We start from the raw sequence: 27846 nt of genomic DNA, 5'->3' as shown, positions 1-27846 counted from the left end.
TTCAGCGCTCCGGCGATTCTCAATAGATGCATGTCCGTCTCTTCGTACATTGCACAAGAAGAGTAGACTGGCTAGTGTGCGCTAGTTTGAGCCGTCCTCTATTCCAATATCTTTCCAATATCAACTGTTGTTGACATTAAACAGTGAAAAAAGTTAACATTTTGGAGTGATCATAAGGAGCTTATTTACCCAAACTTGCAGGTCCTCGTTAAAGACTGTCCACCAGGGATGTTCGACCTAACGAAGGAATGGAATCTGTCGTTCGCCGGCTGCGGGTTCCTGGGGATTTATCACATCGGAGTGGCCAGCTGCCTTTCGGAACAAGCGCCCCACCTTATCAAAGGAGCCGCCAAGATCTACGGGGCTTCAGCCGGTTCCCTCTCTGCCTCGATGCTCGCCAGCAAGGCATCCATAGGTAGGCTACAGAACCCTACTGTACGCTGGCCCTTGATTTGACCAGTTCCTGTCATCAGTTGATTGCCTGGAGGGGGACTTTTACGCACTAGGAGTAGTCCTCCCTTTCATGTGTTTAGGGCAACTTCAGATTAGCAGTCAAATTCATTTTCAAGAACAATAATTTATGGTCTTAACACATGGGGTGAAATGACTAACAATGCTGGAAGCTCTGCTCCTATGTAATAGATAGGTGATTATACTGGTGTTTTAGGTTGAATTTAGAATTTTAAAATATGCTACATTTTTCTCATGCTATAAACTGCAAATTATTTATAATTGAGCCAAAATACCTGCCTGTGTAGAAACATGGTAGTCTACCACTCATTGATCATATCACCACTGATAAATGGTCAGTTAAAGGACTATTGACCTATTGGTCCTCTGGATCAGAGGCCTTCCAATGGTAGTGATGGATCTCGCTGACTAGGGGCACACACACAATCACGATTAAGAGTAAATATAACCTTGCATCACATAGAACTGACCTGGAGAGTAGTTCTTAGCCTAGTGTCTGTGCGATACCTGGCCTTTTCCACTTTCTCTTTATTTTGAACCCAATAACCTTATAGTCAAGAGACGAAGGTAGTAGCCTGCCAGGTTTCTTGGAATCAGTCCATACCTGTCCCAGTTGTATCATGTTTAAATGAGAGAGAGTGTTAAAGAGGGCGAGAGATTGAAGGAAAGTGTGAAAGAGTAATAGAGGGAGACATTTCGCTACACCTGCAATAACATCTGCTAAACACGTGTAAGCAATCAAATGAATGACCAATGAAAAAATAAATACGTATTTAACTTATAGAGTGAAGAGTCAATATAGGAGTCATGAACCTTTTACCGTGGTGTGCTTCAACAGGGGTCCGCATAGAGCGTTTCTTGGTAGTCTTAAACAAATCTACTTTGAGACAAGAGTATACACCTCACACACAGTTATGGGCTTAAATTGAAGAATACACCTGTACCAGGTATGATATAGAGATGAAATGTATTCCATTTTGAGCTTGCATTGAGTTTATATACAGCATATCACAGAAGACTGAAATATAACAACACGCCTGGTTTGTTCATTGAGCTGTATACTGAGGTGACTACTCAAAGATGCTCAGCTGGTCAATATCCCTTTCCAGTGATTCTACAACATCTTGTCAACATGTGTCGGGATAACATTATACAGATGTCTTATACCAATCTGACTGTATGTGCTTTTGTCCATACCAAAGCGTCAAAATCCTCTCCAAAATGTAAAATTGTGTCAAATCTTTCTGCAGCAATTTTATGGAGAAAAATTACATTCTTTGATGTAGACAATACTTTTTTTCATGTGTTCATGAATGTTTGTGTTTAGGCCCGGTGGCCAAAAAACTCTCCAAATACATTTACGGTTTTAGATAAAATATCTTACAGATATCTTCCAGGCCCTTTCTCACTCTCTCATCATGTTACAAGCTGACAGGCCCAGACCATAAAAGCCTCAAGCTCACTCAACTACACCTCCCCTTTTCCAGTTATGACCAGATAAGGATGTGGCTCCACTGAACTGACCAATCAGAGGTGAGGAGACTTGACAGGCAATGCACTATTGTGACCCCATCAACACCAACTTTTATATCACCGACAACAAGTACATCACCCCATGTAGTAGGGAGGGGTTAATTGCACAGGTCATGACAGTTGAGCTGTGCTGAACATGTAGCTGTACCGAACACAGGCCCACAGCCCATTTGAATTGTTTCAGCTTTACTCGATGTCGATGTTATACAGACACTACAAATATAGAGCAAAGGACAGGCAAGGGAAATACAGGTAGCCTGCCTTCATCTCACAGTAAAGGAGATGTACACATACCAAAATATGTTTTTATGTGCATGCAAAGGGGAGCTCTGGTCAGGGACTCAGCTGCGGTGACTAGTAGTATTTATTTCTGTGTAATCCGGGGAGAGGTTGAATCACAGAGATTCCTGAAAGGTGAAATACAATTGTGTACATGTCTAGTATTTTTGATCTTGGATTTAAAAAAAGCCTTGGATAGCCTAAAGACACTATAAACAGGGGCCCTTGTTGGGATCATAATTGCTTGGCAGCATGTTCAGGATTTATTCATAAAGCGAGTCAGTAGGTAATAACAATTGAATAAATTAGATATTCAAAATAGTGCTTGCATAGACTATAAAACGCTAACTCAGCCAGCCAACAGTAACTGTGGTAGGTGAGAATGGAGGAGAGTGACTGGTGTGGATGAATTCATTCATCCAGGCGAGAGGTTTCATATGAGCAGGGGTTGGAACATCATTCCTGAAGTAAAATAGATGGTGCCGACAGCTCTGCTTCTAGCTCCTAAGCAACTTTGCAAGTATTTTGTTTTTTTTTGCGTGTTATTTCTTACATTTTTAGCCCAGAACATTTTTTGTGTTATTAAAATACATACAGACAAAAATAACTTTGGGATATCAGAGAGGCGATAACTTATCAGCATTACGACCAGAAATAAAATAAAATGTTATTTGTCACATGTGCTGAATACAACCTTACCATCAAATGCTTACTTACAAGCCCTTAACCAACAATGCACTTCAAGAAATAGAGTTAAGAAAATATTTACGAAATAAACTAAAGTAAAAAATAAAAGAATAAGTAACACAATAACATAACAATTCCAAGGCTATATACAGGGAGTACCGGTCAATGTGCGGGGGTACAGCAATGTGCGGGGGTACAGGTTAGTCAAGGTAATTTGTACATGTAGGTAGGGGTACGACTTTCCCAAAATACGACTTTCCCAAAATACGACTTTCCTAAATTGTATCCTTTGTTCGTACTCCCCAGGACAATTGAACTTATCCCAGAGGCTGTTCCAAGACTCCACCAGCGGAGAAGAGGAGTGTATTTCTAGTCTGACTCAGGAGGCATGCACACCATCTACTGCCTCCGAGTATATTACTCGGTAATGTTCAGTCCCTGGACAATAAAGTAGATGAGCTCAGGGCGAGGATCTCCTTCAAGAGAGACATCAGGGACTGCAACATACTCTGTTTCATGGGGGGATATACTGTCCCCGTCCATACAGCCAGCTGGGTTCTCAGTACATCGCGCAGACAGGAATAAGGAACTCTCTGGGAGAAAGATAGGCGGTGGTGTATGTTTCATGATTAACTACTGATGTTGTGATTGTGATAACGTACAGGAACTCAAGTCCTTTTGTTCACCCGACCTAGAATACCTCACAATCAAATGTAGACCGTGTTGCCTCGAAAGATATTTTTTTCTGTTATTGTCATAGCCGTGTATATTTCCCCTCAAGCCGATACCACAAAGGCCCTCAAGGAACTACACTGGACTTTGTGCAAAATGGAAACCACATATACTGAGGCCACATTTATTGTAGCTGGGGATTTTAACAATGCAACTTTGAGGAAAACGCTACCGAAGTTCCAACGAATTGCGAGTAGTAAGTGCGCTTCAAAAACTCTCAACCATTGTTACTCTCCCTCCCTCCCTCCATTCGGCAAATCAGATCCATTCTGCTCCTCCCTTCCTATAGGCAGACACTCAAACAGGAAGTACCCGTGCTAAGGTCTATTCAATGCTGGTCTGACCAATCGGAATCCATGCTTCAAGAGTGTTTTGATCACGAGAACTGGGATATGTTCCGGGTTGCCTCTGAGAATTACATTGACTTATCAATGGTCACAATGACTGAGTTCATCAGGAAGTGTATAGGAGATGTTGTTCCCACTTAATAAAGCCTACCCAACCCAAAAACCGTGGATAGATGGCAGCATTTGCGCAAAACTGGAGTGGACATCACAAAGCAATAGAAGATTTGTGGGCAGAACTGAAAAGCATGTGCGAGCAAGGAGGCCTACAACCCTGAATCAGTTACACCTGCTCTGTCAGGAGGAATGGACCAAAATTCCCCCATCTTATTGTGGGAAGCTTGTGGAAGGCTACCTGAAACATTTGACCCAAGTTAAACAATTTAAAGGCAATGCTAACAAATACTAATTGAGTGTATGTAAACTTCACTGGGAATGTGATGAAAGAGAATCAGAAATGAATAATTCTCTCTACTACTTTTCTGACATTTCACATTCTTAAAATAAAGTGGTGATCCTAACTACCCTAAGACAGGGAATGTTTACTTGGATTAAAGGTCAGGAATTGTGAAATACTGAGTTTAAATGTATTTGGCTAAGGTGTATGTAAACTTCCGCCTTCAACTGTAAAAGGAGTACCAGTACTGAATCAATGTGCTGGGGTACGAGGTAGTTGAGGTGATTTGGGTAATATGTACATGTAGGTAAGGGTAAAAGTGACTAGGCAATCAGAATAGATAATAAACAGTGTAGCAGTGTGTGAAAGTGTGTCTATGTGTGAGTGTTAGAGCATATGTAGTGCGTTTGTGTGTGTGTGTGTGTCACTGTAGTATGTGTGAGTGTGTGGGTGAGTCCAGTGAGTGTGCATAGAGCCACTGCAAGAGAGTCAGTGCAAAGAAGGGAGCCACTGCAAATAGGTAGCCATTTGTTGAACTATTACACTACTTCATTAGTTTCTTATCACTAATAGATTTTCTTTACTAGAACTCTGTCTGTGAGCATAAAAGTAGTTAGATACATTCCATCCAAGTGTAGATAAGACGAACACACAAAACTAGCTCAGGACAGGTGAGGTAAATAAGTGAAACTGGTGGAGAAATGTTTTTTTTGTGAGCTACAGATCACTGTCTAGTGCCCTTGAGAATCAATTTTCCTTTGAATAAAACAATTATCCAATTCCTCCCAATGGAAGGCCCTAACACAACTAACAGACTGTCTCTCCGTCCCTCCCCTCCTCTAGCTAAGTGCTGTGAGGATGTGATGGAAACGGTCATGGATGCCCGGAAGCGTAACCTGGGTCCCCTCCACCCCTCCTTCAACCCGCTCAAGATCATCAGGTCGGGCCTGGAGCGCGACCTGCCCGCCAACGCTCACACACTCGCCTCCGGGAGGCTGTGTGTGTCACTCACTCGTGTGTCTGATGGACAAAACGTCATCGTGTCCGAGTTCAAGTCCAAGGAGGAGCTCATCCAGGTCAGTGTCCTCACTCAACCCACCTGGGCTGCTATTCTCAAAACATGTCAGAGTAGGAGTACTGATATAGGATCGGTTTTGCCACTTAAATCATAATGGATTGGAGTTGGGACCTGATCGTAGATCAGCACTCCTACTATGAAACGTTGTGAATATTGGCCCTGAACACCCCTGAGCACTTGAGAGTTTTTCCATATCCCACATTTATCCCATACATATCCCAGAAATATTTGTCCTTTCAGCTACTGGCTTTGCCATTGACTGTTTACATTAGTTGTATGGGTTGGACTGTGTAACATCTCTCTCTGGTGTGTCTACAGGCGCTGCTGTGTAGCTGTTTCATCCCCATATACTGTGGCCTGATCCCCCCATCCTTCCAAGGAGTGGTAAGTGCCCAAGGCCCTAATGCCTCAACTGCTTTCTTACGTTTCCTTGAACACGGTTTCCTTATTTTCTAAGAAAAATCAGCAAATGTTGGACTGAGTTTATTATGGTTTTGTCTTTAAGATGCCTTTATTGCTCAGGTCATAGTCATAAGGAGGCTATAGGTTCAAGTGTTGCACAATGTTTCTGTTCGTGTGTATTTCTGCCTGTCTGTCAGTCTGTGTATACACTCTGGTACTTGACCAATCTACCCTACCCTAGTAGCTAATCAGCCCATGGACCATTTGCCTTGGCAGGTCAGTGTTGTATTTTATGTATATATATATAGATATATATAAACTACATGACGAAAAGTACGTGGACACCTGCTCGTCATGGGCTTTAATTTGGAGTTGTCCACCCCCTGCTGCTATAACAGCCTCTACTCTTTTGGGAAGGCTTTCAACCGATGTTGGAACATTGCTGAGGGGACTTGCTTCCACTGATGTTGGGCGGTTAAGCCTGGCTCGCAGTCGGCGTTCCAATTCATCCCAAAGGTGTTTGATAGAGTTGAGGTCAGGGCTCTGTGCAGGCAAGTCAAGTTCTTCCACACCGATCTCGACAAACCATTTCCCTAAGGACCTCACTTTGTAAACGGGGGCATTGTCATGCTGAAACAGGAATTAAGGTTTCCCTTCACTGGAACTAAGGTGCCTAGCCCAAACCATAAAAACAGCCTCAGACCATTATTCATCCTCCACCAAACTTTACAGTTGGCACTATGTATTGAGGCAGGTAGTGTTCTCCTGGCATCTGCCAAAGACAGATTCGTCCTTCGGACTGCCAGATGGTGAAGCGTGATTAATCACGCCATAGAAAGTGTTTCCACAGCTCCAGAATCCAATGGCGGTGAGCTTTACAACACTCCAGGCAATGCTTGGCGTTGCGCATGGTGAACTTAGGCTTGTGTGCGGATGCTCGGCCATGGAGCTTTTCATGAAGCTCCAGATGAACAGTTTTTGTGCCGACTTTGCTTCCAGAGGCAGTTTGGAACTCGGTAGTGAGTGTTGCAACCAAGGACAGACAATTTCTATGCACTACGTGCTCCAGCACTCGGCGTTCCCGTTCTGTGAGCTTGTGTGGCCTACCACTTCGCGGCTGAGCCGTTGGTTGCTCCTAGAATTTTCCACTTCCCAATAACAGCACATATGGAGTATTTCCGTTTGAGGATTATTTAGATGAAGCCTGGAATAAACGAAAAAGGGCTACCTATAATTAACTTGTAAAAAATATGTTGCTTCTATGTGGTAAATGGCATGTGTGTTTATAGATTGTGTATAGGCTTGTCTCCCATATGAATATTCTCTTTGTGCCAGACTGGGTTGAAATTACTTCTGTTTATTTTTTTAAATGTATTTATTTATCTGTATATGTATGTATGCATGTGTATATGTATGTATGCATGTGTATATGTACAGTGTTTATGTATGTATGTATGTATGTATGTATGTATGTATGTATGTATGTATGTATGTATGTATGTATGTACAGTATGTATGTACAGTATGTATGTACAGTATGTATGTATGTGTATATGTACAGTATGTATGTATGTGTATATGTACAGTATGTATGTATGTATGTATGTATGTATGTATGTATGTATGTATGTATGTATGTACAGTATGTATGTACAGTATGTATGTATGTGTATATGTACAGTATGTATGTATGTGTATATGTACAGTATGTATGTATGTATGTATGTATGTATGTATGTATGTATGTATGTATGTATGTATGTATGTATGTATGTATGTACGTATGTACGTACGTACGTATGTATGTATGTATGTATGTATATTATTTTACTGCTCTAGGGATGTAATTATTGCTTGGATAACCTTATTTACTATTATGTTTTGATTTTTACCGTACTCTTCTTTTTCATTCTTTCTGCGATGCCCAATGCATAGAACACAGGAAGAAGAGTTATCATTTAATTACCATAGTGAATTTTTGTAATGTTTGTTTATGTGTCAATTAATCCCATAAGGGATGGGTTGCCACTTGGCGATTTGACACAAAAATAGCATTTCAGTAATTCATTCATACAGTTGACCGGTCAGATCTAGCAGGGCTTGTTGGAATACTTGTGCCATATTGAAAGTCACTGAGCTCGTCAGTAAGGCCATTCTGCTGCCAATGTTTGTCTATGGAGATTGCATGACGGTGTGCTCAATTTTATACACTTGTCACCAACAGGTGTAGCTGAAATAGCCAAATCCACAAATTCTAACGGGTGTCCACATACTTTTGTGTATATATAGTGTACTTCTAGACTGGCTTCTGGCTTCAGCAGATTGGGACCAGAAAGTCCAGCGTGGCTCCATTCTAAACTGAGTCACTAGGACATAGGAGCGCAGTCCTCCAAAACATCAACTACCATATATCAATGACCTATTTAGATATTCTCACTCTCGTACCATTCTGGCTCAGGGAAGAACTGTCTCAGAGCCAAGTCTACACTGTGACTGAACACATTAACACACAGACCTGTCTAATATGCTGACCACACCACCCGCGTTGCATGGGCTGCAAAATAAATGTACCATGCATGTTATTCAATCATTTCATCTAAACTGCTCGCACGCGTCAATGAGCGTCTGCGTAGCCAGGTTGGTTACCAACCTCCATGTAAAGCCCACAGAAGAAGACTGAAGGAGGAGAGATTACTAGAAACTAACTAGGCCTTCCCTTTTATCTGTGGGAGTAGTGGGTGGGAGGAGAGAACACACGATTATGTGGGACTCAAAATGGGTCAAAATTCTACAATGATCCAGAAAAATAGATCTAGGTGCATTTCAGGTCAACTAACAACTCAATGTTTTTGCCAACCTCACTGCCAAATTGAGTCTTAATCTGGCTTTGGAACTGGCACTGATATCCTTTTTTCCCTCAGAAGTTCTAAGCATTTTACACTAGAAAAATGTCAATTAATTCACAAATCTGTACTTGAAATGGAGCTGCATCTTGCAATTACATAAGACTGGCAGAGTTGATTAATTCTCCAAATAGTACTGTCGGTCTGTTTGGTCATGATTTGACCGTGTGGAGAAGCTGGTTTAGGGGAAATCTTCTGCTGACACGCCACACCTAATATGTCCTCAAGGAAAATGTTTCCTTGAATATGTCGTGTCGTATACATTCGATTTCAGCGACAACCGAGTTGGGTTAAGTGACATGTTTTTTTAGCAGAAGATAGGCGGAGGCAGTCAACCAATATTTATAATATATTTTCCAAATACTATTATTTACTTCCTCTCTCCTCAAAATACCTAGGGGTGTCTGTCAGTGCTTTAATGGCCTATGAGCTTGATCCAGTTCTGTATCGAGCACAGGGCAATTGAAAGAGAGTGACCCGGCTCTACGTATTTTACTGGTTCGTGACTCACTAACACACCTCCCCGGTTAGAGGGAATAAAACAGCCCAGAGTTAACACACACAGGAACTTTAATAATACACAGGAGAAGATGTACATGTGTATGGTTCTGTAATGGACAGAAATCGAGGGGTAGTAAATATGCTATACAGGAGAAATATACTGTCCTGAATAGATATTTTCAGAGTACGATATAATGGGGTATGGGATTAAACAACAAGGACTCTACCTAACAATGACCTAATAACAATGTATTACATAGTAACACCAGATGAATGACTAGCGTGGCAATAGCACAGTAAAACTAATAACAAGGACTGTATATCATACAAATAGTTTCACAGCAACACACAAGAGCATTGCATACAATATCAGTTGTAAGATAATAATAACAGGAATGAGAACGACATGGAATACTGCTACTCTAGCACATACTACAATGATAACAGCGACATCAACTTACTTTGTAGTCACAAATCGTATGCACATATGTTCACCCACACTCACAGACTGGAATAACACAGTTTAGGTACGGGCAATATTTACTCCCTTGGAGAGCGTGAGTCAGGCTGGCTAGCCAATCAGGGCCTGGAGAGACTACAGGACTAGAGCGTGCAAAGATTTGAGACACATGGCTATTGTCTGATTGGCTGAAGCCATGAACTGGAGGAGATATTGATATCTCAGGTGAGGGGGAGGAAGGGTGAGCATGGGTAAAATTCAGACAGCGCGGCTCCAGAAAGCAAATAAACAAATGCTTACACAAAACAGTGATATAGCGCCTTTGGCAGGGGGATTCTTTAACAGCTATTGTGATGTGTCTTGCCTCTTAGAGAAGATTTATCTGGCATTCATTCTAAGTTGATAGCCTTTATACTGTACAAGAGATGTAGAACGGTCATCTCTGTCAGCCCTGAGACATCTTGACCACAGTATGCCCGGAGTCTTGTTCTGTGGAGAGGCTGTGGTCCTGATGTAAGTTGTACATGGTTCAAAAAACACCCAAGTATTCTCACTTTCGCTCTCCCTCCTCCCTCTCTCCCCCCTCTTCTCTCTCCAGCGTTATGTGGATGGGGGGATCAGTGACAACCTTCCTCAGTCAGAGCTGAAGAACACCATCACCATCTCTCCGTTCTCAGGCGAAAGCGACATCTGTCCCCGGGACACCTCCTTCAACTTCCACGAGCTTCGTTTCACCAACACCTCCATCCGGTTGAACCTGAGCAACATGTACCGCCTCAGCAAGGCCCTGTTCCCCCCAGAACCCAAGGTACACACTTAGCACCTTTTCTTCTATCTAGAACCTAAACGGGTTATTCGGCTGTCCACATAGGACTCTTTGAAGAAACCTTTTTAGTTCCAAGTAGAACCATTTTGGGTTCCATGTAGAACCCTTTCCACAGAGGGTTCGACCTGGAGCCAAAAAGGGTTCTCCTATGAGGACAGCCGAAAAACTCTTTTGCAACCCGTTTTTCTAAGAGTGTAGGACGCCCGCTATGACTGCTTACCAATGTGTTATTTATGTGTTATGAATGTGTTATGAAGTCCTTATGTAGGCCCTGTTGCCAAAGGTAGGATTTAGGATCAGGATGCTCCTTAGTCCCATTCATTAGATGGGTTGTTTATGACTGCTTGTAAATACCTTATATATGGGTTATGAATGTGGTATGAAATGTTTGGGTTATGGTGTGTAACTGAAGGAGTCGAGGGAGGCATCTCACTATGGGACACACCCACTTCTGCGGGTCATTGGTTGAAGTCTTGTTCAATTACGCCTAACAGGCCAATCAGAGCTTTGTGGGTGTATGCATTGCATGTCTATACACCCTGCACTGCTCTGGTTTCCTCATTCTCAGAACTACCCCTTAGACAAGTGCAATCTGGTGAGATGTCTCCCTCATCTCCTACACTGAACTGGGGTTACATACTGTAATCCAACGTTTTCTTTCACTCGACTCGGTTCGACATCTCACTATGGGATACTTGCAAAACGCCCCGATTGCCAATAGTCAGTTTCCTGAGAAGCCTGTTTTGGTACATGGCAATGTACTTGATCTATCCTACTCAGCTCCATCACCAAGGATTGTGTGCACCAGGGAAGGCACAGTAATGCCCAGGTGATAGAACCTCACCAAGTTGTGATGGGAAGCTCAACTATCCGCCACACAAATCACCAAGACGGAGATGCCTCTGAACAGTGCCCATGATGTGGCAATTCCTATAGTGGAATGTGCCCGAACACCCAGGGGAGACTGCAATCCCTGACAACTGTATGCCTTGGTGATAGCCTCCACTACCCAATGGGAGATGCATTGTTTGGGTAAAGCCCTTCCCAGAGCAAGGTTGCTGAAGCAAACAAACAGTTAGTCACAACTCCGGAATGGCCTAGTACTGTCTACGTAGATGCGCAATGTGCGCACCGGACACAACTTGTTAAGGCACTGCTGCACTGGAAAAGAGAACAGCGGAGGGTGGAGGGGAAAGAGGTCAGTGGCTTGACTATTATAAGTCATGGGAATGACCTTAGGAATGAATGCAGCGTGAGGCTGTATCATAACCTTGGAGTAGTCAGGGGCAAACTGAGTGCATAAAGGATGAACCGAGAGCGGATGAAGGTCGCTAACGCCTTGCCCTTGTCGAAGAGTTCCTGTAGGAAGGAGACAACGGCAGGGAAGGAACACTGAAAGGACACCAACTCTTGTCCCGAACACAACCTCTCAAATACCCTCCACCTCTTGTAGAAGGAGCTGTGGTGCTCTGAATTGTGGCAACCACGCTCGGAGGCAAGCCCACCGAGTCTAAGTTGGACCTCTCACAGGTCAGGCTCAGAGATCCATCAGCTCGGGATGAGGGTGGAATATTTCACCTTGCTCTTGGGATAGCAGATCCCTGAGCTGTGGGAGGCGCCATGGTTGCGCGTACAGGAGAGGTACAATCTCCATCAGCCATGGCTTCCCGGGCAATGCGGAGCTATCAGGATGAGGGATAGACTGTTTGCTCAAACTGTGTTCAGAGTAGGGGGGGTCAGGCCCACTGGAGGGAAGGCGTACAGAAGCACGTCTGGCCACTTGTGGGCCAGCGCGTTCACACCTAGAAGAGCATTACGTGATCTCTCATCACGAAGAACATGCGACAGGGCACATTCTCCAATGTGAACAGATCGATGGCAACCCTGCCTTAACGCCCCGGCACCTCCTTGATGACTTCAGGATGATGTCACCACTCCCCTGGTAGGGGGTTCCCCCACGACAGTAAATCTGCACTTCAGTTTAGTCTACCTGGCATGTGTTGCTCCGAGAGACAACAGATGGTCGGTGCTCCATAGCAAGACCTCTTTCGCTAGAGAGTGAAGTTGATAGGTTCCTTCTTGTCGGTTGATATATGCCACTGTAGACATATTGTCTGAGCTGATCAGGACATGTTGGCCCTGTAAGAATGGACTGAAGTGCGTGAGGCCTATTAACACAGCGTAGAGCTTGAAAACATTGATATGGGCTGTACTCATGGAGTCTGACCATATGCCGTTCACCGTACGCCCTTCGTGGACTGCCCCCATCCCTGTAGTGATGTATCCTTTGTCACTTCTTTACGGAGAAGACTCTCCCAGTAGGGCAACCCTGCGTCAAGAGGGATGGATCTTTCCAGTATTGAAGTGCCGATATACACTTTGCAGAGAGAAGCACGCACCTGTGCTGGTGGAGAGACGGGTCCAAGTGGAGTGAGGTCACCCATTGCTTGAAGTCTCATGAGCAGGACACCAAGCGGAACTGCCACAATCATGGAGGCCATGAGCCCAAGAAGCTTTAGGCACATCCATTACGTGACTGATGTTGCTGGGCAAAACACAGTGGCGAAAAGCCGTCGCTGTCTCCACGGTGAGGGCTGCTCAACAGGCTACAGAGTCCAGAGACAATCCCTAAAATATTTTCTGCTGGGTCGATATGGCATAAGCTTTTGGCACGATTTATCCTGAAGCCTAGAGCGAGCAGGAGTGACAACAGCTAGGCTATGTGCTCTGTTGCCTGCACCGTCAGATCAATCAGTCATTCAAAATCTGTAGACTTTCAGATACTTGTTGAGGTGCTGCAAATCCAGGATCCCCTTTTTTAGGGGGGGGACCAAGAAATAATGTCTGAATAAGCCCTGGTGAGCTTCCTCCCTCAGCACCACGTGTGTGGCTCCTTTGGTCAACAGAGACTGTTTCTCATCTCTAAGGATTCGGGCCGCTGTACTATTCCCATGAAAAGCGGGGGGACCCCTGCGAATTGTCGCCTGTACCCCTGGTCTACAGTGCATGGGACCCAAGGGTAGACTGCACTCGTGCCCCACTGCTCTCTGAGATGTAAGGGAACCCGCCTGTCCCTTGGTGGGGATGAGGAGCCCTGTGGCAGTCACCCCACTTGGGGCAACTCCACATGTGGGCAACCTGTCTTGTGGAAGAGACAGGAGCCCTGCCAGACATGATGGCCGGACAATGACACCCTCAAGAAGTTGATTGTTTTGCATGGGAACATTCTGAACCTTCACCCTCAGCCCGTGGGCCTGGATGTGATGGGAGCTCTTTATTTGAGAACTATACTTGGGGAAGAGTAGTGTTGACCCACCCCAACGAGGGCTTATGGATCTCTTCACCTTCCCTCCAGGTGAAGCCGAGGGCGTCTCCGCTGCTCGTTGCTTGGAGTGACGTCTGTGCTCTGAGGCACTGCGTTGCTGGTGAGCGTGCTGCTGCTGAGTGGACTGTGTCTGTCTGAAGAAACAGCACCGCTCGTGCTAGTCAAACAAACCAGAATTGCGGTTTAGCCCAGAGGTTGCTAGTGTCGTGGAGAATCGTTTCAAAATATAACACTTACAAGAACTTGTGAATTCAATATAGGCTTTTAATACGAACATATCAGAAGCCTAGATGGCCCGTGGAACACACACTTTCCCAGAGCACTGGCTCTGTATTTATACACACACAGCATATGAGTCCATTCCATATGTTTATGAAGTTACTTCCCTCAGGTCATCTGCCACCATTATCTTTCAGTTCAGGCTTCCTGCTTGTTCATGCCCAATAATGCCTATATCCGCTCTTGATTACATTATGATTAGATTATAATGGTGGCAGGACCCTTTCGTGTCCTATGAATGATATATGTACTATGTCTATAGTCCATCTGTTGGTCATTTGGCTGACACCCTCCTTTGTATGTCCCTCTGACCTCGGTATGGCCAGCTGTCCTATGCACTCATGGCCTTGCTTTGGTTTCCTGTTCTCTATAATAGACAATGCATTTTACCTTAAACATTTATGCATTTTATGGCTTTGGCCATTATGTCTGTTATTTCTTGGTTTCCTGTTTTTACCAGAATGGCAAATGCACTCTAAGTGTGTCCTCTTCCTCTTGTGGTCTAATGTACACCTTTGCTCTACAGTATTATGTTTGTCCCTATATGTACCGTTTGCGCCCACACTAGCTAAAACACCAGTGGTGCCGTTAGCCCACTAACAAGCCAAGACACTCGAAAATTCAGCTAGCTCACCCCGAACAGTGGGAACTGATGGAGAGCTAGAAGTAGAAACATTTGTGGGAACCTGCCATTAGCGGGATGTTAAAGCAGTACAGCTAACTAGCTAACAACGCCAATTGTTTGTAAGCCAGTCAACATGTGTACTGTAGCTAGCGGATGACAAAAAGCTCTGCTGACAAGCTAACTGAGGTAACTTCAATCGGTAAAGTGAAGCTGAAGTTAGCAGAATTTCTGAAAATAGAAAATAAGGAACTCGATGCTCCGTGGTGGGGTGGTAACCCACACCGAAAAGAACAGTTAAGTTGAGAGCTAGTTTTCTGAAGAAATCTGCTTAACAGGCTAGAAACCAGATAGTAACCAAATAGAAGAATAAGGAAACCAGAGCAGTGCAGGGTGTTATATAGACATGCGGGGGTGTACACCCACATAGCTCTGATTGGCCTGTAGGCGTGATTGAATAAGGTTTCAACCAAATAAGGGCATGTTCCATAGAGAGATGTTTACATTTACATTTACATTTAAGTCATTTAGCAGACGCTCTTATCCAGAGCGACTTATGTTGAACCAAGTTGACTGAAATAAGACCTTATTTAGGTACCCTTGAAATAGTAGTTTTCCATGGTTCTAAACATTCTATTTACTTTTCTATAGGAGAGTCTAGTGGTCTGGTATGGGTGACTAGACACCTTATAACTTGACCCCTGACCTACCACTATCCTATTTCCTAGTTATATAACCCCAACTTCCCCCTACCCTGTCTCCTATTCGGACTCTGCCTCCTACCTTCACTCCCCATACAGTACTTCCTATCTAAACATTAACCTGCCCTGTCCCTCCCAAACTCCACAGTGATCAGGACTGGCAGGACATTATTGACTTCTGTTATTGTTGATACATTCCCTGTGTTCCTCATTCTCCTTCACTGTCTGGAAAATGACATGGGAGTCAACTTTTAGCGCGAGGTGAACTTATCCCTCTCTGAGGTTGATCTGTGTCTCTTAGTTTAGATTTCGCTGTGTTATTATTGTTGCTGCAATCCAAGATCTGCCACCATCTTTTGCCTTCATGGAATGTTGTGTTTTCTGGAATTTTAGGATTATGTAATCCCTGTGGCCACAAATCCCACTGACAGAGTCATGTGCAGAGGCCCTACTTAGAACAAGGAACTGTTTTTTTTTACTCAGGCGTCTTTACATTTGACATGACCTTTACATCACATGCACACACATTCACACAAACTAAACCCTTCATTTTCCCTCACATGTACTAGTGTTTAACCAACTCTGACTAACTTCAAACATACACAGGCTGTGTACGAATGCCCATACTTTAATCAAATCAAATGTAATTTGTCACATACACATGGTTAGCAGATGTTAATGCGAGTGTAGCAAAGTGTTTGTGCTTCTCGTTCCGACAGTGCAGTAATATCGAACAAGTAATCTAACAATTCCCCAACAACTACCTAATATACAGGGATCTAAAGGGATGGAATAAGAATATGTACATATAAATATATGGGTGAGCAATGGCCGAGCATCATAGGCAAGATGCAATAGATGGTATAAAGTACAGTATGTACATATGAGATGAGTAATGAAAGATATGTAAACATTACTAAAGTGGCATTGTTAAAAGTGACTAGTGATCCCATTTATTAAAGTGGTCAATGATTTGAGTCTCTATGCAGGCAGCAGCCTCTCTGAGTTAGTGATTGCTATTTAGCAGTCTGATGACCTTGAGATAGAGGCTGTTTTTCAGTCTCTCGGTCCCAGTTATGATGCACATGTACTGACCTCACCTTCTGGATGGTAGTGGGGTGAACAGGCAGTGGCTCGGGTGGTTGTTGTCCTTGATGATCTTTTTGGCCTTCCTGTGACATCGGGTGCTGTAGATGTCCTGGAGGGCAGGCGGTTTGCCCCCGGTGATGCGCTGTGCAGACCGCACCACCCTCTGGAGAGCCTTGCAGTTGAGGGCTTTGCAGTTGCCTTTCCGGGCAGTAATACAGCCTGACAGGATGTTCTCAATTATGCATCTGTAAAAGTTTGTCCGGGTTTTAGGTGACAAGCCAAATTTTTTCAACCTCCTGAGGCTCTGTTGCTCCTTCTTCACCACACTGTCTGTGTGGGTGGACCATTTCAGTTTGTCTGTGATGTGTACGCTGAGGAACTTAAAACTTTCCAGCTTCTCTACTACTGTCCCTTTGATGTGGACAGGAGGGTGCTCCCTCTGCTGTTTCCCAAAATCCATGATCATCTCCTTTGTTTTGTTTACGTTGAGTGAGAGGTTGTTTTCCTTACGTTGAGTGAGAGGTTGTTTTCCTGACACCACACTCCGAGTGCCCTCACCTCCTCCCTGTAGGCTGTCTTGTCGTTATTGGTAATCAAGCCCACTATTGTTATGTCGTCTGCAAACTTGATGATTGAGTTGGAGGTGTGAATGGCCATGCAGTCATGGCTGAAAAGGGAGTACAGGAGGGGGCTGAGCAGGCACCCTTGTGGGGCCCCAGTGTGAGGGTCAGTGAAGTGGAGATGTTGTTTCCTACCTTCACCACCTGGCATTGTCTGTGGACCTGCTGGGGCGGTATGCAAACTGAAGTGGGTCTAGGGTGGCAGGTAAGGTGGAGGTGATATGATCCTTGACTAGTCTCTCAAAGCACTGCATGATGACAGAAGTGAGTGCTACGGGGTGGTAGTCATTTAGTTCAGTTATCTTTGATATCTTGGGTACAGGAACAATCGTGGCCATCTTGAAGCATGTGGGAACTGCAGACTGAGATAGGGAGCAATTGAATATGTCCGTAAACACACCTGCCAGCTAGTCTGCGCATGCTTTGAGGAAGCGGCTTGGGATGCCGTGCAGGCCAGCAGCCTTGCGAGGGTTAACATGAATTTTGGCCCATTCCTCCTGACAGAGCTGGTGTAATTGAGTAAGGTTTGTAGGCCTCCTTGTTCACACACGCCTTTTCAGTTCTGCCCACAAATTGTCTATAGGATTGAGATCAGGGTTTTGTGATGGCCACTCCAATACCTTGACTTTGTTGTCCTTAAGCCATTTTGCCACAACTTTGTAAGCATGCATGGGGTCATTGTCCGTTTGGAAGACCCATTTGCGACCAAGCTTTAACTTCCTGACTGATGTCTTGAGATGTTGCTTCAAAATATCCACAGAATTTTCCTACCTCATGATGCCATCTATTTTGTGAATTACACCAGTCCCTTCTGCAGCAAAGCACCCCCACAACATGATGCTGCCACCCTCGTGCTTCACGGTTGGGATGGTGTTCTTCGGCTTGCAAGCCTCCCCTTTTTTCCTCCAAACATAACAATGGTCATTATTGCCAAACAGTTCTATTTTTGTTTCATCAGACCAGAGGACATTTCTCCAAAAAGTATCATCAATAACATGATTGCTAATCAGTAAGTGAAATTGTAATAGTTATAACACATGACATGATGAATGTGTCTGAGCCGTTGCCCTGTATTTTGTGTGGTTATATATCGGTTGTTATATGATTAACAAAATCTCGGCCTTATGGGTATCCTCTGTCTCTTTTATATGAGCTGTATATTTATTCAATTTACCTCTTGCTTAAGATCCCCTACCTCAATAGGTACGATCTATGTGTTTTCTTTGACAGGTCATGGCAGAGATATGTCAGAGTGGCTACAAGGATGCCCTTCGCTTTCTTGAGGAGAACCGTGAGTATTACCATGTTGCCTTTGACAGTAATAGTGGGCTGTGCTAAGATCATAAGCTACTGTGACATATACGCAGTGAGAATCAATGATGTCAATTGTACAGGGTTCAAAATGAAGTGTAAAGTAAACCAGCACTAACTTCCATTTCCATTATGGTAAACCAACACTTATTTATGGTGTAATATTTGTATAGACGGATTGGCTGACAACATCATTAAAATGTGCGCGCATCGATGGTGCGAGAAGCCGTGCTTTGTTATGATTCTGAACAGTCAGATAGCTGGCAACAATGACAAGAAGCTGTCGTGTGGGGACTCGTAGGTGGCTTGTTTCATCTAGTTTAATCTTGATTACCATGTCTTGTTTTGAGGTGTTTTAACTGATTTCAATGCTAATATAATTGAACTGATGTCAATACTAATATGGCTAGCTAGCTAACCAACAACTGTAACAATGTATTTGAGAGACAACAGATGCTCATTTGTGCAAATGTATTTATGGTTTCAATAAACATTGAGACAAAAACAATCTAAGCCAACCCTGTCTGTTTTGCCCCATAGTTGCCACGCACCGTTTTTTGTGCTAAACAACTAGTCTATGTTGTATTACAAAGATTATTAATGTATCGTTTATGATGTCAGATCTGCTAAAGCTGGAGTGTCCGACTGCCGGCCCCAACCTATCAGAAGCCACCTGCTGCTGCAAGCCCATCGCCATGGAAACCACTAAGAACGGGATGTTCTGGCGGCTCCGCCTCCTGAGGAAGCAACACTGGTGTTTGGATGAGCATATTGTTGACAACCTGCCAACCCAAATCAAGAAAGGTAGATAGTAGGTCATCCTAGACCAGGGATGGGCAACTTGCATCCCGCGCCATTTTGTCTACGTATCAATTTCCACTTTTTTTGTATATATATATATATATATATATATATATATATATATATATATATATACACACCGTTCAAAAGTTTGGGGTCACTTAGAAATGTCCTTGTTTTTGAAAGAAAAGAAACAGATTATTTTTTTAAATGGAATATCTACATAGGCATACAGAAGCCCATTATCAGCAACCATCACTCCTGTGTTCCAATGGCACGTTGTGTTAGCTAATCCAAGTTTATCATTTTGAAAGGCTAATTGATCATTAGAAAACCCTTTTGCAATTAGCACAGCTGAAAACTGTTGTCTCGATTAAAGAAGCAATAAAACCGGCTTTCTTGAGACTAGTTCAGTATCTGGAGCTTCAGCATTTGTGGGTTCAATTACAGGCTCAAAATGGCCAGAAACAAAACTTTCTTCTGTAACTCTTTAGTCTATTATTGTTCTGAGAAATGAAGGCTTTTCCATGTAAGAAATTGCCAAGAAACAGAAGATCTCGTACAATGCTGTGTACTACTCCCTTCACAGAACAGCGCAAACTGGATCTAACCAGAATAGAAAGAGGAGTGGGAGTCCCCGATGCACAACTGAGCAAGAGGACAAGTACATTAGTGTTTAGTTTGATAAACAGACACATCTGGCAGCTTCATTAAATAGTACCAGCAAAACACCAGTCTCAACGTCAACAGTGAAGGGGCGACTCTGAGATGCTGGCCTTCTAGGCAGAGTTCCTCTGTCCAATGTCTGTGTTCTTTTGCCCATCTTAATCTTTTCTTTTTATTGGCCAGTCTGAGATATGGCTTTTTCTTTGCATCTCTGCCTAGAAGGCCGGCATCCCAGAGTTGCCTCTTCACTGTTGACGTTGAGACTGGTGTTTTGCAGGTACTATTTAATTCAGGCGGATGAATTACCTGACGCATGACAAAAAGTCACCACCAGGCTGATGGAAACATGAAATGGCGGTACAATTTAATAAATGCAGACATGATGTGCGCTACGTCATCATGACCAGTCTTTTAGCTGCAAAAAGTCAGTTTGATGGAAACACATCTCTAGTGGGAAAATGTGCATATTGTTTTATGCAGATTTTAGAATATTCACATGAAAATCTGTCACAGATTGGATGGAAACTTAGCTACTGACAGTCACTCAATTAGCCCATGTCAGCAATTCTTGGGGGGATTGATAAATTCTAGTTTAGCCAGCTATCTAAACTTGCAGTAATCATGATCATCGTCGAATTACCGATCAGGGAGCCCCCATTGATTTTGTTAGTCACTCAGATATAAAAACTTTAAAAACTGCAAAATCATCTCTCCGCCCCATGGAAAAATGTGTAGAATTGTAGCAAACGTGGTTTAAAACTGCAACATTTTCTCTACGCCCCATGGCAGAATGTGTAGAATTGCAGGAACTTAGCCCTTAAAATGCTATTTTTCCCCTCCTCTGTCAAGAGGGGGGATGCTTAAATGTTTCACTTGCAAGGTGGGAGCCCCCCCCCCCCAATTTAAAAAAACTTACGGCCATCTAAAGACTCGGGCTGGCTCTGACTGCATGTGTGGGCATGGATGTATGTATGGAGACCTGCAAGATCAGATTTTTTTGTGGGCACCACGGCCCCACCCCCATCAAAGTTGCCCATCCCTGACCTAGACTTTCCAATCTTTTCTGCTCAAAGCTGTTAAAAGCTGTTGTTACCTAGTTAGAACATTGAGTTGTCACTATGCTATTGTCAGTGACGTGTGATTGATTATGTGTCACTGAAAGTGATCTGAGGTTGTGCCCGTATCAGCGAAGTGTGACATATTGTGTCTCTATGACTGTAGTGTTCTGTGAGGCGTGCCAGCAGAAGCCTGGTCTGTATGCTCAGGTGTCTGAGATGCTGCTGGTCAGAGTGGCCTCCTACATGCTCCTGCCCTGCACACTACCTGTGGTATCAGCCTACTCAGTGGGCAAGAGGTAAGACAACATTGTATACCTCTACTAGTGCTACCTACCACAAACTTACAAGCCCTCAATGACAACAGTAACGCAAACAAATCATCTTCTAAAAAGCCCAGTAATAGCCTTTAGCATAACTAGCCTTTAGCATAACTAGCCTTTAGCATAACTAGACTTTAGCATACAGCAGCCTCATTAGCCCACCACAACAACCAAATAACTACCCTCTGTTCTATGGGTGAACGTGCAATCACTGGAAAATAAACTGAATGAGCTCTGTTCGAGACTATCCTATCAACGTGATCTCAGTTGTGGCCGAACAAGGACATGGTAAATTATATCTAGCTGGACAGAACGGTGGCATCGGAGACGTTCAGGGAAGGGTGTGTGTGTGTCTCTTTGTTAACAACAGCTGGTGTGCGATCTCTAATTTTAAGAAAGTTTCTAGGTTCTGCTTGCCTGAGCTGGAATACCTCATGTTAAGCTGTAGACCATACTATCGATGCGACACTAAGACTGCACTCAACGAGCTGTATAGGGCCATAAGCAAACAAGAAAATGCTCACCCAGAGGTAACTCTCCTAATGGCCGGTGACTTTAATGCAGGAAAACTGAAATCCGTTTCACCTCATTTCTACCAGCATGTCACCTGTGCAACTATAGACAAAAAAACTCTAGATCACCTTTACTCCACACACAGAGACGCGCACAAAGTTCTCCCTCACCCTCCATTTGGCAATTCTCACCATAACTCTATCCTCCTGTTTCGTGCTTACAAGCAAAAACTCAAACAGGAAGTACCAGTGAAGCGCAAAATATGGAAGTGGTCCAATGAAGCGGATGCTATGCTGCAGCACTGTTTCGCTAGCACAGACTGGAATATGTTCCAGGACTGTGGAGCAGGTTGAGAGCTTCAAGTGCCTCAGTGTCCACATCACTAAGGAATTATCATGGTCCACGTCACACCAACAGAGTCGCGAAGAGGACACGACAATGCCTCTTCCCCCTCAGGAGGCTGAAAAGATTTATCATGGGCACTCAGATCCTCTAAAAATGATAAAGCTGCACCTTTGAGAGCATCTTGACTGGTTGCATCACTGCTTGGTGTGGCACCTGCTTAACATCTGACCTCAAGGTGTTACAGAGGGTAGTGCGTAAGTCCCAGTGCACCACTGGGGCCAAGCATCCTGCCATCCAGGACCTGTATACCAGGCAGTGTCAGAGGAAGGCCCTAAAAATGGTGGTACCGATGCACCACGTCTGGAACCAACAGGACCCTGAACAGCTTCCATCCCTAAGCTATAAGACTGCTAAATAGTTTGTTTAATAATTAATCAATAGCTACCTGGAATATCTTCCTTGACCCTTGTCGTACTAATCCCTTTTGACTTATCACATATGCTGCTGTTACCGTTTATTATCTATCCCGTTGTCTAGTAATTCTATCCCTACCTATATGTACATATCTACCTCAATTACCTCGTACCCCTGCACATCAACTTGGTACTGGTTCCCTGTGTATATAGTATATAGCCAAGTTGTCATTACTCATTGTGTATTTGAAATCGGTTTTCTGAGGGAGGTCACATACACATGGTTTGCGATTGTAGCGAAATGTTGTTGTTATTTTTATATTATTTGTCTTTTTTATCTCTGCATTGTTGGAAGCATGTGACAAATACAATTTAATAGGTTAAGGTTTCTTACTAAACCCAATCAATTTGAACGCACTGCACAGGGCCGCCACCTAGTGGACATTGTCACAAAATAGGCAAGTCAATCCACCACGGGAATTGTTGAGAACTGCACCCCCTACTGCTACATGACAGTACTTTGACTCTCTGTTGTCCCTCTCCTGTACTCCAGGATTGTGGAGTGGATCCCAGAGGTGCCTGCAGACATGCGTTGGCTAGCTGGGGTGGCTGGGAGCTTGTACAGACAGGCCTGGAGAGGATCGCCAGCAGACATAACCAGGTGAGAGACATGGAGTTACTACTACTGGGTTATATTATGGATGGATGGAGTCTTCTTGTAGATTTGCATGTCTGTCATAAAGTATGAATAAAGTCTAATGGCCTTGTGTGTTTTTATTTTTTGCAGAGATGGTTCCCTGAGGAATTGCATGAGCCTGCCCCCACCCATGGAAAGTGACGGACAAAGGGAGAGAGAATGTCACCTGTCCGGGTTCGCTCGCTCTGCTCTCAACTTCCAAAGCCAATACTGGAACATCCCCTCAGCCGCCTCTTCCCACTGCTCCACCAGCCCCCACACGTCCAGCCCCTCCCCACGACAGATCTGCTTCAGTGTTCATTTTGGCACTCTTTTTTAGATTAATTCTAGTCTGTCATTTTGACTAAAATATCATTAAATCTTAGTCACATTTTTGTGATTTGAATAATGATTTAGTCATTGTTAAAATGACGAAAAGAGAGAGTTTTAGTCAACTAAATGCCCTTTCATTTTACTTATATTTTAGTCCACATCACATTTGTATTGTCTCATTAGCCACAAACCACTTTTCCTTCCAGAGTTTTTATGGGAGTAGTCATATCAAAGATTTTTACAACTAACCCAAGATGGACCATAACTACTGAGATGTTAGACTATGCAATAAATAAATGGTTCAATCCGACATCTACAAGCAGGACTGCATGATTCCAGATACAGTATTTTGATGTGCAACCGAATCCAGCGATTGTCATGAATTGTGAGTTGACGATGGGGTATTGTTGTTATATTTTACTGTTAAAATAGGGCTCCAGAATGTTCTTTTTTGTTTGTTCAATAGGGATGAATTTGCCTAAATCTGTATGTGCAATAATATCATAAGGCTATATTATTTGGGGATGTATACACCGCATGATACAGTGAAAACTCAAACACATTAGCTGGATCACTAACACTAAATATAATACCCGCTGCTAGTAGTCATGTATTAATCTAAAATTAAAGTTTTTGTTTTGTTTTTTGTTTTACAGTTGTTGCACTGCTAACCTATAGACATTCAATGGGTCAATGCGCAATTGCGCATTTCGTGGACTTCGTATCTGAAAGCCATGTCTAATATTTGGATTGTAAAATAGTTGCTATTGAGTCAATATTAAGAGATGACAAATATAAAGTATACCCACAGAAAGCTGAGAACAACATTTGCTTCTAAATCTATGAATTTCTCGCAATTGAATTTTCAAATGTTATCGTGAAATGTTATACAATCAATAAGCTTTTTTTCACACTCCCTGAGTGCACATCGTGGCTTGCTCATCACAGCAGCAGGCTCCAGCAGAACAGGTCAAGTGGCTGGGCAGACACTTTAATTACAGGAATCATGAGAATAATGCACTTTACTGTTTGACCAAATCATGGTTTTAGCCACTCAAAAAAATAGGACGTTTTTAAAACTTTTGAGTGAGGTGACCATGAAATGAATGTTCAGCTCGCACGCCACCAATTACAGATTTAAGTCGCACAGCCAAGTCAAAGAGTTGCAAAACGCCGTTAAATGGATGCAATCGAGAGCTTTGACCCTTGAAATACTGTAGCTATATTGTAATCAAAGTTGTGTCATAAGTAGTGGTCTGATACTGTAGGTTGCAAGAAAACTACAAGGTAGAATTATCAATCGGTTATTAGCCTATCTGAGCGTCAGAGGAGACTGGTGGCGGGAGGAGCTATAGGAGGACGGGCCTTTTTGTCATGGCAGGAATGGAGTTAATGGGACATATCAAACATATGGAGACCACATGTGCCAGCTCAAGTTCCCTCCCATTGGGGCCTGTCTATAGTGTATAGGAACTGAAAAGTGGTTTAGGATTGGCATGATGGTAATGTGACCGAATAGCTTTGGAATCCAGAACTGTTGCTATAGACACACTAATGACTCAATCATGTCTTTTGATCAGTCCACCATCCATATTTCATTCTATTGTACCACATTGGAAAACTATTTACCAGCTCACCACCAAAGACCTCTGCAAGTGAATTCTTTTTTGGGATTTACACATTTGATAGTTTTACCAGATAACGTGTTGTCACTACCCAAGTACAGTACCGACCTACCTGTGTTCAGTCAAATGTAGCATGCATTCCTCATTCCAAGCAGACTGTTGGTATGACTTGACGTTGACATTTTGCCTGCACCACAGACTCCGCTAATACAGAAGCTGTGCTGTGCTGTGTTATTTATTTTGTATTAGACAGGACCCTTGCACTAAACAGTGAACTACTGTGATGAGCTGGGATGTCGAGACATTTGAAATTACAATATTCTTGAAGGTTCCCTTCAGAACTTCTCTTAATGTTGACGTTTGCTTTTGCACAACAACTTTAGGTGCATAGGATTCACAATGTTAATGGCATAATCAAATGTCATATTTAAGTTATCACACTGCCCCATTTATAGTAGGGTACATACTGTACTTATATTTGTAATGTGTGTAACACTGTGAAAACCTCTGCCTACTTGTACCTAGAATGGCAGGTAGCCTAGTGGTTAGAGCATTGGGCCAATAAAGGAAAGGTTGCTGGTTCAAAGACCTGAGCAAACAAAGTGAAAAACCTGTTGATGTACCCATGAGCAAGGCACTTAAGCCTAATTTACTCCAGGAGGTGCCATACTACTATGGCTAACCCGGTAAAACGGCACCTGTATGTGACAATAAACCATTTAAAAATATATACTTTATTGTTGTTATTTCATTAAGGCCCTTATCTTAATAACATAAAACACAACACATTTTTTATGATGTGACTTTCTGTGTTTAAATATACTGTGTTAAAATCCTATTGTGGTGCCTCATCATTATGGAACATGTATAATAACTAGGGGAGAGTGGGATAAGTTGAGCCAAAGTGGTAAATTGATCTTTGTTTATACACAAAATGAATAATTTGACCAAATATTTCAGAAGAGTCCACCATTTCATGGAGTCTGAAGGAAGAAACCAGGAAGAAGCATGTGCGCCATCATGCTCTATCGTGCATACATTTACTTTGCCCCCCCCCACACCAAACGCGATCACGACATGCAGGTTAAAATATCAAAATAAACTCTGAACAAATGACATTAATTTGGGGACAGGTCGAAAAGCATTAAACATGTATGGCAATTTAGCTAGCTAGCTTGCACTTGCTAGCTAACGTTAATTTGTCCTATTTAGCTAGCTTGCTGTTGCTAGCTAATTTGTCCTGGGATAAAAATATTTATTTGTTATTTTACCTGAAATGCACAAGGACCTCTACTCCGACAATTAATCCACACATAAAACGGCCAACCGAATAATTTCTAGTCATCTCTCCTCCTTCCAGGCTTTTTCAATTTTTAACTTATATGGTGATCGCATCTAAACTTTCATTGTATTACCACGACAACTGGCAACAAAGTTTGTCTTTCAATCACCCACGTGGGTATAACCAATGAGGAGATGGGTACCTGCTTCTATAAACCAATGAGGAGATGACTTTCAGCGCGATCTGCGTCAGAAATAGGAACGACTTCTATTTTAGCCCTTGGCATCGCAGACGCTCGTTGGCGCGCACGAGAAGTGTGGGTGCAATAATTGAATAACATTTCTAAATTTATTTTGCGATGCTTGCACACCCGACGGGCCCGGTCTGGTCAGCATGATAGGTGTTAAGTCTGTGTTAAAAGATGTTTAAATGATTAAAAAATATGTTGTGATTGTACTGAATTGTGTTTGGGAAATAAAGATAGACATGGTTTTAAAAAGGTAGTGGTAATACTTAATTCAGTACAGAAATGTGTAGGTGGCTTAACTTACCCCATACCCAGGGTAAGTTGTGCAAAGAGACCACTTTTTTAGACAAGCTATATTTTAAAAACTTTAATGTTTACATTAATTTTGATTATTTCCAGGGATACAAAACAGCCTGAAATATATGTAGATATCTTTGTTAGAACAAATACAGTGATGCGGAATGTAAAAAAACGCTTTTGACTCCTTGTAGAGTCCATGCCCGATGAAATGGAAGCTGTTCTGAGGGCAAAAGGCAGTGCAACTCAATATTAGGAAGGTGTTCCTGTTTTGTACACTATGTGTATAGTATTGCTGTGCGCAGGCCCTGTCATTCTGCCGCCTTAGGCAAGATATATTCTGCTATACCTCCATCGAAATAAGAATAGTCCCAGTAAGCAAAACATCTATTTTCCCAGATGTTGAAGTTAGGTTCATTTTCGGTTCTGAATTAGTTGAAAAGTTGAAAAGATGTCTTGAGTAGAGTACATTAGAGTAAAGTAGGGTACAATACAGTACATTATACTTGCACTGTTGTACTCTACTGTACTTGTGAAACATAGATGTCTATGATTGGTTCAGATTTGGTCCTGTCTGTAGATGTTGAAATCAAGGCCGGTCCGGACCGCACAAAAAAAAGACAGTCAGTCTGGACAGGACCAAAACAAGACATCTGTGTCGGTCTGTGCTTACTGGGGTGTAGCCTACAGTGTGGACATGCCATGGAATT

The 27846-nt window shown here is 43.0% G+C and overlaps 1 protein-coding gene across 1 annotated transcript; it reads left to right on the top strand.

Annotated features, from left to right (window-relative positions):
- Positions 1 to 26038, top strand: LOC135515947 (patatin-like phospholipase domain-containing protein 2). The gene is made up of 9 exons (XM_064939830.1): positions 1 to 415; positions 5287 to 5519; positions 5840 to 5905; positions 10386 to 10595; positions 18480 to 18540; positions 19182 to 19364; positions 21249 to 21381; positions 23230 to 23337; positions 23464 to 26038. The coding sequence occupies exons 1-9, from the start codon at positions 229 to 231 to the stop codon at positions 23690 to 23692; spliced, it is 1410 nt and encodes a 469-aa protein (XP_064795902.1). The 5' UTR covers positions 1 to 228; the 3' UTR covers positions 23693 to 26038.
- The last annotated feature ends 1808 nt before the right edge of the window (positions 26039 to 27846 follow it).

Source organism: Oncorhynchus masou, chromosome 27 (assembly GCF_036934945.1).
Source record: "Oncorhynchus masou masou isolate Uvic2021 chromosome 27, UVic_Omas_1.1, whole genome shotgun sequence".
Classification (NCBI taxonomy): domain Eukaryota; kingdom Metazoa; phylum Chordata; class Actinopteri; order Salmoniformes; family Salmonidae; genus Oncorhynchus; species Oncorhynchus masou.
This window is presented reverse-complemented; position numbering and strand designations above follow the sequence as displayed.